This window comes from Rhipicephalus microplus, chromosome 10 (assembly GCF_043290135.1).
Source record: "Rhipicephalus microplus isolate Deutch F79 chromosome 10, USDA_Rmic, whole genome shotgun sequence".
Taxonomy (NCBI): domain Eukaryota; kingdom Metazoa; phylum Arthropoda; class Arachnida; order Ixodida; family Ixodidae; genus Rhipicephalus; species Rhipicephalus microplus.
In genome coordinates, this window is record NC_134709.1 from 29,986,624 (window position 1) to 30,001,835 (window position 15,212).

At 42.1% G+C, this 15,212-nt stretch overlaps 1 protein-coding gene across 2 annotated transcripts in view; it reads left to right on the forward strand.

Annotated features, from left to right (window-relative positions):
* The window catches only part of Lar (tyrosine-protein phosphatase Lar), a 326,150-nt gene that overhangs the window by 246,240 nt on the left and 64,698 nt on the right, over positions 1-15,212 (forward strand). The window contains exons 1-2 of one of the 2 annotated variants that reach the window (XM_037432230.2): positions 3,718-3,969; positions 13,777-14,061. In XM_037432230.2, the coding sequence (XP_037288127.2) occupies positions 3,903-3,969; positions 13,777-14,061 (352 nt within the window). In that variant the 5' untranslated portion in view covers positions 3,718-3,902. Of the gene's footprint in view, positions 1-3,717; positions 3,970-13,776; positions 14,062-15,212 lie in introns of those variants that run through there. The other variant, XM_075875343.1, reaches the window with a different exon arrangement.

Here is a 15,212-nt window from a genome sequence, read left to right on the forward strand (position 1 = left end):
GCCATTGGCTGATTTGAACATGGCGCGTTCGCTCGTTACAGAGATCGCCGCGGGAGGCCGCGACTTGTCCACGCGTGCGTGCGCGATAACACTGAAAAAGCCACGCATTAGAAGAAAAAAAAAAAAGCCTCGCCATTCTGGTCCAGTGGATAAGGTACTCGGCTGCTGACCCGCAGGTCGCGGGATCAAATCCCGGCTGCGGCTGCATTTCCGATGGAGGCGGAAATGTTGTAGGCCCGTGTGCTCAGATATGAGTGCACGTTAAAGAACCCCAGGTGGTCGAAATTTCCGGAGCCATCCACTATGGCGTCTCTCATAATCATATGGTGGTTTTGGGACGTTAAACCCCACAAATCAATCAATCAATCAAAAAAAAAGTGCTCAATGTCATGGGGCGCGCTTAACGTTTCTTTGTGGCCCTGCCATTCCACCCTGCTTAGCTTCCAGCGCTTTCGTCGGGACGAAAGAAGAGAGAAAGCGATTGCAGCGTGTGACAAATATTTGTAACTCCGCTCGTACTGGACGGACTCTTAAAATTTTTGCGGCGTTGAATTCGTGAGGCAATAAGCTCTTCCAGTGATTTCATTCCATGGTTACTTGAAAAAGTGTTTCAGGGCCCCTTTACACCACGAATCCATGATAGTCGCATGTTCTGACGCCCGACCACTACCTACGCTTGCACTACGTACGCGTTGTTAATGCGACATTGCATGTTCCATTGTGAGGCACGTATACAGGACTTGCGTGTTTGTAAAGCATGCAACTTTCATTGCATTTCCAAGCAGAGAAAGATATTCTGACTATATTTCTCACCAGACGCGTGGCTCTGTGGCAGAACACCTGCTTTCCGCGCAAGCGACCCGGTTCGATTCCCACTAAAACCCGGAATTTTTATTTATTTTTTTTATTTGCATACTTCTCTGTTTTTTTTTTTTTGGTCCCGTAAAAGATGATGATTTTTCGCTCACAACCAACGACACCGAATGAGGGATTTCTGCGAAACGAGCTCTTTAACGCTATCGTGTTAATATAAGTGAGCTCTGCTGCAATGTAACAATGTTATGCAGTGAAACATACGTATATTCGGAAGGGGTTTCCGTCACGAGGCATGTTGCGCCTAAAAAAATAAAAATAATAAAAAGAAGGAAGCGTTTTTTTTTCCCTTTTTTTCCATACTCTTATGTGTTTTTTTTTTTCGTTCTAAGCTGGGTTTGGCGGGCCCTCCAAAACAGCTTCGTGGACCCACTGCGGTACGCGGAGCCCCATTTTGATAACCACTGGTAGACATTATACGTCTATGAATATTAATGAGATCTAAAAAACAATCATCTCTTTAATATCGTATCTAAAGAAATGAACCCTTAAATGTACATTTCTTTCCTCTATGTCTATGAATGATATATACATTCAGAATCTGAATAAGGTTCCTTATAGCTTGCTCCTCGAGGAAGTGTTTAGAGGTGCGTTTAGAGGAAACGCGCATACTAAATTAACCATCTACCCAATTGCCAACTCTGCAATTGAAGTGGGAGAAATGTGAAGCAAGAGAAGCTAACGATGGTCACGAAAAAGTAAGCATATGCGAACATCTGCAGAAACATTATATGCTAATTATATTTCTTGATTAAGGCACCGTTCCGATTCACGTGGTGATCCTCGGGTGTGTTGCGTCAAGTGTCTAAAGAAGAACAAGAACACTCGATCATTGTTATCATTCGTGGGGTGCTTACGCATAATTTGTGTGGCTCAATTACTGTCCCGGGATTGATTCTCTGTTTATCTCTTCTGAGCGGCTAACACCGACACTCGTGTATTAGTAAGAGTACAGACTTGCTTTAAAGAGGTGGTGACCTTCTATTACTCTTAACCACAAGCGCGGTCATCCGAGGAAAACATAAGAAAATACGGTAAGATTTCAAGTAATTTAGGAAGATGGAATTCTAATGCGGGTGATCAATTTACACCCCCCCCCCCTTTTTTTTAGATGCCTAATTTCAAACTTTAGAAAACCGCATATTTAGCTTATGTGCCCATAATTATGCGCCCGCGATGAGTTTGAACTCATTGTCGCATGTCGACGTTTGTTTTGCCACTTATCTGCATGCAAATATGTGCTGTGAAAATCAGGCGTTTTTAAGTGTCTGAGGAGATTGTGAAGTCTATACATATGCATGCCCGCTCCCTTTATGTCGTGTCTACATTACATACATGGTAACTTGCCCTCATTTGCATTCAGCTTGGAACAAAACAAAGAAGCCACGTGTACACGGTTTGTTATTCCGCCATCGTCCCCACGCTATTTTTTTCGCGCTGTTCGCTTGTCAGTGCCCTCCTTTCTTTCGTGTCATGAATTTCATATATAATTTTTTTAAACCTAAGCACACGCATGTCAAAACGAATGTTAAAAGCATTGGAAGCGATAGCACGTTGATGGTCACTTTAAACGAGCCGTGAGCACGGCCGCTTCCAGAAAAGAGCTCGGAGGCGCAATTACGGAGCGCTGAAGCGGCCGTCATCAAATATGCACCGCTAGACGCAGTGCCGGCCGCCCGAAGCCACACACGCCCTTTAGACTCGGGCGTGACAGCGTTATTGATTGCTTTTCAGCGGGTGTTTCTGGACAGTGTCAGGTTCTTTGCTCTTTTCGTCTGGCAACGAGGAGAGAAAAACGCCGTCTTGCCGGGTGGCCACCCTGTGCTGAAGGGCGTTCGCCGGCTTCTTATTGATTCCGGCGAGCGGGCAAAGAGTGCAATCTCAGTCGTCATTTTAAGAAGGTCATAAAGTCAGCTTAGCAGTAACCCTTTGTGTTCATCATTGCTTATGAGCGATTCGCGCTAAGATATTGTTGAAGAAAAAATTTTAGTGCTGTTGAATTACGATTTGTCCGATTGGTTTCGGGTAACCTTCCGCCAATTGGCGTTGGCGGAGGTTTGGCATCTCTCTGCACTCCCCCCTCCCGCTGGCTCTTCGCTCGTAGGTAGGGAGAGTGGGGGGTGGTGTGTGCAAAAGTATCAAAGCAAGAGAAAAAAAAGCGCCAGAAACTGACTATCCCCTCCCATGACCTACTACACTCCTGACCTGCCCAGAGAGCACCTCTTCCAGCGCCCACGTTCTAGTTCATACCTTCTGCCGCTAGGGCCGTCACCTACGAGCACTGTGGCGCTAGTCAGCACCTGTTCGCTGACGTCAGCTTCAGTGTTCGTGGTCATATTTCGGCCAACAGAGCACTCATATTGCGTAATTATTATGCACTAATGAAAAATAATTTTGAAACAAATATTTCAAAAGTCATTCACAAATTCTTTGCAATTAAATGGACGCAACATCACATATGCTGTCCTACACTATGTAAGTCTACGGATTCTCGCATTTGTCCACCAGTGTGCAATAAATTTTTCGTCACACTGAACAGCTTACTTGACCAGTCATCTAAGTGAAAAAATAGTCACATATATGCCGGCTGTTCATCACGGAATGCAGCCGTTCTTACTCTAGCGCCGTCCAAACAGCCGTAAAGTAGCAGACGAACAGGTTATAGGTAGCGCCACCTACGGCGAGCGATTGAACGAGAGCGGGGACACGCGCTCCCATAGGAACCCCGCTATCTGAACAGGTCAGGAGTGTAGTAGGTCATGTCCCCTCCTCCCCCTCCTCCTCCACTGCCTTTAACACTGGCACCGCTAGCGTTAGGCGTATGCCTTATCAAAGTGCCGACGTGAACGAAGCGTCCTTTTCTCACCTATCCGTGCAAGCTCGACGAGCCAGCGATGTGAAATTTAAGAGTGCACGCACGGGTTAGCGTTTCGCCCTCGAAATGCGGTGTGTCGGCGTGGAGGATCACACTACTACGAGTGCAGCGGTGGACTCTTGATGTGGACGCCTATTCGGATGAAGGGTCCGCTATGCTCTGGCATCTCCTCCAAGCGCTCGTCTCGCTCCAACTTGCGTCCGCTGTTCTCCCCACCGAAGGTCAGTTCAACCTCGAATCGCCTTTACGAACGCCGTGCGCAGGGTCGCGGCGATTTGTTAGCGGTTTCGATTTCCTTCGTGTGTACGTCTCGGCGGTCGGGGACATCCCTCATCGCCGCGGCTGCTGCCATTGGAAGCAACACCGCATGCGAGTGCAAGAAAGCGAAAGAGATAAAAGAGAACTGTGCTATGTTTGAGCCATCGTCGCGCTCTGTTTGTCCCTGATTGTTCCAGTGCGCGCACGCGCGCACACTTAAATGCATGCGCGTCGCTTTATTGCGGGCCCGTAATAATGTCGCGCCCGTAAATCTCGCGAGCACTTTCGCGGAGGTTTGACAGTTGCCGCCGTGGACGGCCACCGCTCGATTCTACGTTAACGCCAGTCTGTGCGCACGTTCTCGCTGCAATTAAATGAAACAAAAGTGTAAATGCATGCTTCGCCGCTAGCTTAAGCTGCATAGCAATGCTGGTGCCGATTCATTCGTGTCGAAATCGTGTTTCCGGAGGCATCCCTCCACCGCCAACTAGCGCGGAGCCGTGTAATTGCTTGCGTCGTGTTAATTCGCGGGCCACTGCTAGTTCTTGAAATGCCTGTTCTCTTAGTCAGCAAAAGAAATCGCCACAGATATGAATTGTTTCAACCTCCGTATTGTGCGTTAAGCGCAGTTGCGGACGCTATCGGCCTCGTACGCGCTGCACCGTACTGTTATCTCGGCAACATCAGTGGGGGGGTCACGCCTGTAGCTGCCCAACAGATGCGAGTAAACTGTTCGATCTTTGAGTGCCGGTCGTTTATCGGTGTCCACGTGCGCCAGTTTCCTGTTTCAGTAACGGCGAAAGATAAAAGAGAAGCCCATTCTTCAACGTACGTTGCTCCGAAAGTCGCCGGTGTAAACAAATGTTTGGGGATCAAACCATGCCCGTTGCAAAGCAACTTTGGCTCTGCTAGTCGTTGCTACCATAAGAGTCTCTCTTATCTAATCGCCACTGATTTTCTCTTTGATATATTTTTTTCTTCCTTAACCAAGCATTCCTCTTCGCACCGAAAGTTACCAGCCACAACGTTTGGAACGCTACACAGCTTGAAGAGTGCGAAGTTCTGTGCATCAGCCAGCGTCGCCGTAACATTCGCGAAATTATGAGCGAGAAGACGTGTATTAGTATCTTCGGGGCTGCTCATAGGCCGTTAGTGATCAGCACTATACGTAACGTCACTTCATATGGCTACCACCATTCTCTTTGTAGCTCATCCTGTATGGATTACGTGTAATATGTCATCGTGTTCGTGCGTGTATTTGTAGGACCCTGTACGTTGTGCGCATTTCTGTCATCAACATGCATTTGAACGTTGTCTTGAACACTGAAACGCAGGTAAAGAACAAGTTAATTATACACTAACTTGCTTTGATCCAGAACCAATAAAAGAAACTTAATTGACTGTCAACTCTCTGAATTAAGCATTATATTTCTTGCACCCTTACTTTCAGAAGTACACGACTTCCTGTTTCTCTCATCACTTAAAAGTGTTGCACATATACGCCTCTGCATTCATATAAGATATAAACGTTATCAGCAGGAATCCAAGCCAACAATGTAAGAGCCTTTTTGTCTATGCATGCATGTTTTTTTTCTGGGTCATTCCACATGGTTGTTGGTCTTTGATGAATCTATCCAGAGGCCATGAAATTGATGCTGGCACTGGGCGGGTTGTGGCACTAAATTTAACTCCACAATGGCAACGTTTGCACAGACAAAAAAAGACACTGGCAGTCCTTGTGCATTGTTTTCGGCTAGCTTTTGTAAACTTCGCTCACGCTTGACTGGTTCCAGGTAAAATGCTTGCACGCGCAACACACTTTAGTCATATTCACCAGTGCGTGGCCAGGCCGTGTCGAATGTAGATGTCGATCTGCTGCATATTTGGACTCGGAATGCGTACGTGCAGGGCTAATACAGGATGTAGGAAAGATGTTTCATCTTGAGTTTGACATTGAAGTTTCCTGCTTTGTCCTCTGTTGTTTTTTGTAACTTTTGATATTGATGTTCACACTGATTTTAGGCAACATAAGCAATATTAAAAATTATAAACTAAGCATAATTGCAGCAGTACATTGAAGTATATATATATATATATTCATAATAATATATATAATATTATATACATACTAAAGAAAAACAAACATAAAATAAAACCAAATGAAATAATGAATAATGTGAATAATGAATAATGTGAACAGTATAACTGAAAAAGAATGCAAAAAGCTGTAATACATAAAATGTCGACATTCAAACAAGGTGGAGCTATGGTAAGGAACAGTGAAACTAAAAATGCATGTGTGATTTTAGTTTTTTTCTTATAGTGATACAAGTTTCTTGCATTTTTAATAACAGCTGGTAGTGTGTTCCAAAATGCTACAGATGAAAATTCAACAGTTAGTTTACCATAATTAGTACGTACCTTAGGCAAAAGGACATTATTGTTACATGCAAATCTAGTATTACTATGGACAACAAGGTCGGAAGATGAGAAGCAGATTGGAGGTAGTGCCTTGGTTATGTATTTATAAAATGTGATACCTAAGTTGTAATTGAGGAGCTCTGAAATGGTCAAGATGATGTTATCATGAAGTAGGCATTTACCGTTAGAAAAACGTGAACTGTTAGTAATGATTCTTATGGATTGGTGCTGTAGTACTTGAAGGGAAGCCAAATGAGTGTTATAGGTGTTACCCCAGCACATTATGCCATAATTAATATGAGAATGAACGAATGAATAGTAGAGCGACAGTAATGTGGCACGTGTGAACTATGGAAGAGTTTTGATCAGAGCGCGGAGGCCGTATGCTATTTTCTTTTTGATGTGAGAAATATGGTCTATGTATTTCAAGTTAGAGTCGAGAGAAATTCCGAGAAAACAAGAGCAGGGACTGTATGTGCAGTTGTCCAAAGTATGTGCAGTTCTCACATTTTAACTGGCAAAAATGTTTTATTCAATTGATACATACTGCTCTTAAAGCATACTGGGTAAATTTCTTTTCTAATCATTAGTACAGTTGAAACTACGGGTTCCCCCTTCTCGCTAGTGGGGCATCCGGTGGTTCCACATGTTAGTGTGCTAGTTGGTCTCCCATTCCAAGGAACTGACAAGAACGACCAGGCAGATACGAAATGAAGCGTAGGCGTAAAACTTAGTTTATATTCCAATTATTTTTTGTGGTAGGAAAAGAAAAGGTAGGTAAGAACACCAGTTGACTAAACATTGAAAGGCTTGAAAGACTGTAACATCAGAAGCATCGACAACCGCCACTGTGGTACTACGTTGCACCTGATAAAGTGTCAACATGCAAAGAATTCACGCTGCTCATTCCGGATTGGTGAACTAGAGTCATATGAACTGCCCTCGATTTGGCGGCCGTCGACTTTGTTTTTGATTGACGCCACCATTTTGATGGCCAACAAAACGCCTTCACAGTCGTCCAGCCGGTGATGTTGAAGACAAGTGCTTGTGCCTTCTGCATCCCCCTGCTTTTGAGGGAAATGTTCTTTTGTCACAAAGTGGCAGGGGGACATAATCTGCACCTCGTTAGCTCGTGACGGCAGTTTTAGCTTCTCGGGTGTCCGACTTTCCTGTGAAAATTCGAGTCGTAACAATTTGAGCATGCTGCGTTTGCACTGTTCCCGCTTTCATTGCTGATTGGCTGCCGAAGTTTATAGAGTAGCGGGGGTGCTCTGCTCACTTGTTAGACTATTGATGTGTGTGCCTTCGAAACCCCCTGTGTGGCAGATCGTGCTTGACGATTGAGTGAATAGACTATCAATTGGAAGGACTTCCAAACACCTGTGTTACATGGGTATTAATCGTCCATTAGTGTCATCAGTTGTGCCTAAGAAAGAAACAACACCCTAAAGCAAATATCCTTCTTTCAGATTCTCATTTTAAGGTGCACCACATTGAAAATGGAGTCTAAGACATAATCACCTGAGAGAATTAAGACAAGACAAAACAAAGTTTCTGGTAATTCTACCAAAGTTGGCGATCTTCCCAGCAACCTTTTCTTCTCATTTAGTTGCATGCCGTAAGAGTGACACTGGATGTGTCACTTGTCACAAGAAAATGAAGTATTTGTTGCGACTGTATCCAGTTCCTAGTTGCCCTGGCCAGTGAATTAACAACTCGCGAGCGGTAGCATAGCACCCACGTGTTGGAGTTTCACAGGACTGCCCCTGACCACATAGTCGCGTGGCAATGCACCTCATGAAACAAAGCTATTTCCGACTGATAGCTGACCGAAGCATACTTCTGAAGAACTTGTCATTTAGTTGTCAAGAGCGCTTTAATCATATTGAATGTTGGATGCATAAACCTTGAAGAGCATGCTGAAGAACTTTTATTAATGATGCCTTTACATGAATCTGTTTGTACAACTCTACAGCTTCCACAGAAATGCCTCGAAACGTTTATTAGCCGCGAAAGTTTTTTTGAGGAAAGTGTTAATGAGAACTTATAAACAATGAAGGAATGAAAAGTATCATTGTCTGTTAGTTCTCAATGATACTGTGCCTAACAAGAAAAAAACGACCCCTTAAATTTACAGATTTTTCCTTGTTTGAAACAAGTGGTGTGGTAAGCTGGTTTCACTTACCATTATTATTTATATGGTACAGTCGTGAATATATATATGCCCATGGCATCAATGACTTTCACATAATTTCCAACATTTGTAAACAATGTCATCATATTATTTCTAAACCACTCTGACCTTGTCCATTATGAGGGCCCCTCTTTTATGGGAGGTTATAAAGAAAACTATCAGTCAGCGAAGGGATCACACCGACAGCTGAATTTTTCTGTTCATTAATGGACAACTTTGGGGAGAAAAACGAACTTCCCTGTTACCTTTGCCTCCTGGACCCATCTCTCACCTCAAAAGAATGCTCTATCTCTTCAATTCAGCCAGTGTCCGTTAGTTCAGTATACTCCGAACTGCTGGAGGCATAGGAGGGATTAGTCCTTGTTCGTGTTCACCTATTGTCCGTGGTGCATACCCACTATAGGGTATTGGCCAAGACTTGAGTGGTTTTAAAAATTATTGTTCAGATATAGAATAATGCAGATATAATAGAAAGATTACTGATGACCTAGGAAAGTGGGGTGCTTGATCTAATGCATACAATTATTTAAATAAAGGAATGAATTATTCTTAGAATAGAGTAATAATCTGATCTTTATATGTATATAATCTCGTAGACATGTTAAGATAATGAAACGGATTAGACAACCTATTAGTTTCATCAATATAGTCCCGTACGGCCATGCATACTGTCGCATTAGAAAACAGTTGATGCGACAAGGCACACTTCTTTTTTTAATTTCGATGGTTGGCGTCCTCTGCTCTGTGCACTCGGTAAAGATAAGCCATGGTTAGTAATGTCATGAGAGCCCATTAGTCCAGGCAAGCATACATGACCTAACTACTCTCTTTAATTGTGCTTCCTTTGAAAAGGCGGAGGGTGCAGTGTTCAGTTAACAATTTCGACCATTTGCCGCTCAGCGCAGGCAGGCCATATTGCGTGGGTGCCAGCACCACCTCTGAGTGATCTATGCATTGCGCTTGTTTATTCGCAATGCTGGAGCCTTGGGAGGAGACCCTAAACATCACTGTGACACATTCTTCCGTTTGGCTCATAACAACACACAGGGGACTCCTTTTAAATGAAACCAACGGGGAGCATTAAAATGAGTTTCGTTTATCAATTCCGTTTGATGAAGAAACCAAGTCGGAGCGTAGGCGAGGTTCAGATACTTTATTACTCACGGTTTATTTATTTGTTTATTTATTTATTTATTTAACAATATTGTAGGCCTTTGTACAGGCCCGTACAGAAAATGATTAGAAAAAGTATGCATGGGCATAGCAAAACAAGGACAAAAGCAGAACACAGAATGCCTTAGTAGATAAAGCTTCAGTAATAGGTCAAGAACATCGCGAAAAATGATGCAGAAATGGGATCACACATCAAGAAGCACCATACACGTGAACAAGCTTCTGCAAACAATTACCTCGTGAAGTACATGCCTATGTACAATCAAGAAGGAATTCCAGTTTTGCAATAAATTCATCCACAGATCAACATTCAACTATTTCACTTGGTAAAGCATTCCATGTTTCAATAGCCCATAGAAAAAAGGGAATATTTAAACGTGTTGCATTTGGCCTGATAAGGCCTGATGTGTTTATTGTGACAGGTTCTGATGTAGTGACGACGCGGTGTCTGCACGTAGTCTTGTTTGTTTATGTTTATGTGGTCGTGATTGAGCGTAAAAAGAAACTTCATTGCGGCCACAACACGCAGGCAATGGTGCCCGATTTCAATGTGCACTTACGCTTTGGTGTCGAGAGTACTTCGAATATATAAATCTTAATGATTTATTTTGTATACTTTCTAGTTTTTGTATAAGTTCTCTCTGGTGTGGGTTCCACACAATATTACCGTACTCAATAGGCGGCCTCACTAATATTTAATATGCGGTTAACTGTACGTGTGACGGAGCTGGAGACAGTTTTTTCGCAAAAATGCTAATGTTCGGAAGGCCTTTGTACAGGTGTTTTCAATGTGAATATTCCATTTCATGTCTCTTGTAAAGGTCACACCCAACTATTTAACAGAATCTGTCACGACTAAATCGTTACCCATTAGTCTATAATTGAAACTAAGAATCGACTTTTTATGTGTTATAATTATGCATTTAGTTTTCCTAACATTAATTTCCATGCTCCATCTGTCACACCAATGAGCTATCTTGTTAAGTGTATTGTTCAATTTGAGTTGATCATCGACTCTCTGCACACAAGTGCAAATAACCAAGTTATCGGCAAAGAGCCGTAACTTTGCTCCTTCTTCTGCACAATCAGCGATGTCATTAACGTAAATAATAAATAACAGTGGTCCAAAACCAGGTCCTTGCGGCACTCCTGAATGAACTTCGAGTTTATGGGAGTCATTATTATTTATAAAAACATTTTGAGTTCAGTTCAAAATATAAGCTGCTATTCATTCCACAATACCGTCTCCGAATCTGATAGACCTGATATTTTCGATTAATTTATAATGTATGACACGATCAAAAGCCTTTGAAAAATCAATAAAAATGGTATCAACTTTAAAATTTGGGTTAATTATTGACGTAAAGTCATGGGTTATCTCTAATAACTGAGAAATTATTGATAAAGCTTTTCTAAAACCATGTTGCATAGAGTATAACACATTATTTTTGTTTAGGTACGTCATAATAGCTCTACTCCCTATGCGTTCCATTACTATACAACAGCAACTTGTCAGTGATATCGGTCTATACGTTTCTATGTGCAGCTTGGTGCCTTTTTAATGAATCGGTATTACTTTAGCGCACAGCCAATCCTTAGGAAGGCAAGATGTACGCATCGATGTCGAAAATATAATCTGCAAAAAGGGAGAAAGTTACTAAGCGTATCTTCTCAAAAACATATTTGATATATTATCTGGCTTGGACAATTTCTTGGTGTTTATTTGCAAAAGCAAGTTTAGAATACCTTGCTCTGTTATCTCGAGGTCACCCTTCCGGCTGTCAATTACTGGCATGTGCACCGGTGCAATTGCTGAGCGTGTGAAAATAGATTGAAAATAGTCACTAAATGTATTATTCACAATGTACAAGTTTTCTATGACTGAGCCTGCTACTTCTATTTTACTGATTCCACCATCTGGCTTAGATAAATAGTGGCAAAACTTTTGCGGTTCGTTTTTAATGAAGTTTGATAAAGTGTTTGAAAAGAAGTCTTTTGCAGCTTTCATTTCAATTTTTAATTTGCAAGCGAGTTCTCTGGTTACTGCTGAATCTATTCTTTTCCTTCGTCGACGTATTAGTTTCCGTTTTAGATGAATAGTGTTCTGCGTTATCCATGGCGTTTTCTGCTTACGTCTTTTAGCTTTAGACGCTGTGAAATTATCTTCACAATATCTTATAGCCTCTTTAAATTCTACCCATAGAACGTTGACATCTTCATCAGTCTCAGCTGAAAAACTGGCTTGTGTTTCTTCTAGATAGTCAATAATACTTTCATCATTAGCTCTTTCATTAGTCTTTCAAAGCAACGAAAGATGGCTTTGCCTTATGGCTAGCACTCCTACTTAGGGTAAAAAATGTTAGAAAGAGCATTTTATGATCTGATATACCTTCTGTAATTATACTTATGCGTATTTTTATGGACTGCAATACCAAAGTAAGATTGATGCAGTGTAATCGCAAGAAAGTGAGGAGTACTAGCACAATAGTATGTAAGAGCTAGTTTTCTTTTTTTTTTAGAAATTGCAGTGCTTGCATTGGTGGTCGTAAGTGAAAAATCGGCATTGTTCGTGACCAAAAAAATTTAAATAGATGTGAATAAATGAATAATAAAAATTTTCGTAGCGAGCGGGAATCAAACCTATGCGTCCTGCGTGTCAAGCAGGCGTACTACTATCCGAGGCATGCCTGGACTTGAAGCTGTTTCGGAAAAAAAAAAGAAAAAGCATTGTTATGAATGTCCTTGTGCGTGAGTAGTCTCCTTAACTCGTAATATTGCTTGCAAAAGCTTAGAACAGCGCAAGTCATCAAAGCGTGAATTGTGCGACGTATGGGTAGTTTAAAGGCCCACCCATCAAATTGCACTTAGGCATACTTAATCATCTTCATCAGCAAAAGCATCAACAAAGTGTGCAGTGGTGCAGGTGCTCCTGTTGCATACGAACACATAGTGGTTACTTCGTTAGTTTGCAACTAGAAAAACTATGACGCAGCCCACAACGCTATAATTTGCAAGTCTTTTGGATATTTCAAAATTGACAATGTTTCAAGCGTTGATGTGCCTTCCTTTGTTGCACTTGCGGTCGAGGTGTCCAATGAGAAGCGAGGCTAGGTAAACGATTATGAAGGCATTGTGAACAGGTCCAGATTATGCTATGGCATTCTACTCTTGAAGGCAGAGCCCAAGCGTCCTCCCAGTTTTTGTGGCTTTCACATCATGACAGGCAATATAACACGAGACATAATAGCTTCGAGGCTTAAGATTCAGATCAGCTGCTTAAGATTCAGGTAATTTGCTGTTTGCAAGATATTCCTTTGAGAAGCCAAACTCATGCAAGTGTCTCGCAGTTTCTACCATTTTTGAAAGAGTCTTTGTGAGAGCGCTTTTTAAGATATCGTATATCGCAGCAAGCGTTGTTTTGATGATGCCACCTTCCTCAAATTAATTCACTTTCTCCTTCATCCCTTGCTTGAGCTTGCCGTGTGCCTAATGTAAAGCACTAAAAGAGCTAATTCACCTGGTAAGCTAACAAGCATGAATACAACACCAACAAGCTACATCCACAGCAAAGGGCAGACTTTCAATGGGGGGGGGACACGTATTGGTTTGCATTATAAGAACAATATAACGAGAAACAGCTAGACATAAAGAGCTTTCTGTGCAGTGAATGCCATTAAATTAGAAAAGTTTTAGATCACTGCAACTGTACCGAAATGACGAAGTGAAACAGCCACACTGTATAGGCATGTTCAGGATGGGCGTAAAGGTGTTCAGCGCCCCCCTCTCCCTACTGTAAAGTGATACCAGTTTGTATGTATGTATTTACACATATATGTTGAGCATTACCAAATTGAAGTTTTCACTAATCCTCTTTCTGTTATGTACTTTGGTTCAACATGATGCAATGGCTACTTTGTATCTGTGGTCGATATGAGAAGCGATGATGTTTCAATTCATCATTTTTCATTGCATCCATTCACAGATCCACCAAGCATTGTCATCTTTCCCCGGGACCAGACGGTGGTGACCGGTCGGGTGGCAGTGTTCGTATGCACAGCCGTTGGCAACCCACGACCACAGATCGAATGGCGCAAGAACGGCAAGCGCGTCTCCACCAACCGCTACACGGTGACAGAGATGACGGGGGGGTCGGTGCTTCGCATCGACCCCGTCCGCGCCGGCAAGGACAACGCCACCTACGAGTGCCTCGCTGAAAATGGTGTCGGTGAGCCTGTAAGGGCTCAGTTCACACTCACTGTACTTGAAGGTAAGGGCCAATCAAGTTATCATCATCATTTATTTATCCTTAAAGGTTCTTTTTAGGGTATTACATAAGAAGGGGAAACAAAAGTATCAATAATATCATGTCATTATGATACAGGGCTTGATAATACAAAGATAAACAATCTAGCAGACAAAAAAATAATAAAGGTTTGAAAATGCAGTAAGCTTGTCAGAATTTGAAAAGTGAAATACAACGACAGTGAAACGGGGAGGAAAAAACTCTACAAATGCTGTCACAAAAGTATACTAGGTGTAATAACTGAGTACGGTAGCAGATTAACAGTTTAAAATACATGAAAGTAAGCATCTAAATTTAATGGAGTTCGAGTCCTGTTCATCAACCATATCATCGAGTAGCGCATTCCATAGCTCAATAGCAATCGGTAGAAAGGATAAGTTGAATGCTCTGGTGGTGCTATGTGAGCGTCGCGCACTGAGACTATTCAGAACTTATACATCCCTTGTGAGTGGCTTCAGCTTGTCTTTTTTTTTTACATTTGTGTTATGCCGAAATAGCAGCTGGAACGACCAACATAATTACTCGGGAATTGTTTTTAAAGAATGTTGCACATAGTGTTTTAAGAACTTATGAACAAAATTTTGACATATTTATTCCAAAAGTGCATAAAGGCACTTTAAAGTTATAAGGTTGAGTGAAAGAAACTTGATGAAACTGGCAAAATAAGATTTGTAGGAAGCATTGCAGTGTCTTTCCAGTTGCACGAAAACCCTGGCTTGTTGTCTGTCATATGTTGCAAGTTAGGTCCCTGCCGGCAGCAGACGATCTTTTTCTCTGCTTCACTTTCTTCACAATTTTGTGTATATCATAATTACTATTGACAGAATCGCCTATGCTTTCCTTGGCATTATTGTCTGTTAGCTCTCATTAACACAGCTGTCCTAGTGAAGCACGCACTACGAACCAATGGCTGGTGCTAGACATTAATCTGTCTTCTGTGCAGGTGTCCTGTTTCAGTCGTTTTATGTTCTTTGTGTTCTATGTTCTGTGTTCACTGGCATTGTGGATTTATCAAATTGGCACTAAACAGCCCTGCTAAATACAATTACGTACTAAAACTGCCTTGCCCAATGAACTTCTGTGACTGATCTGTTGAAAGATCTTGGAGGACTTTT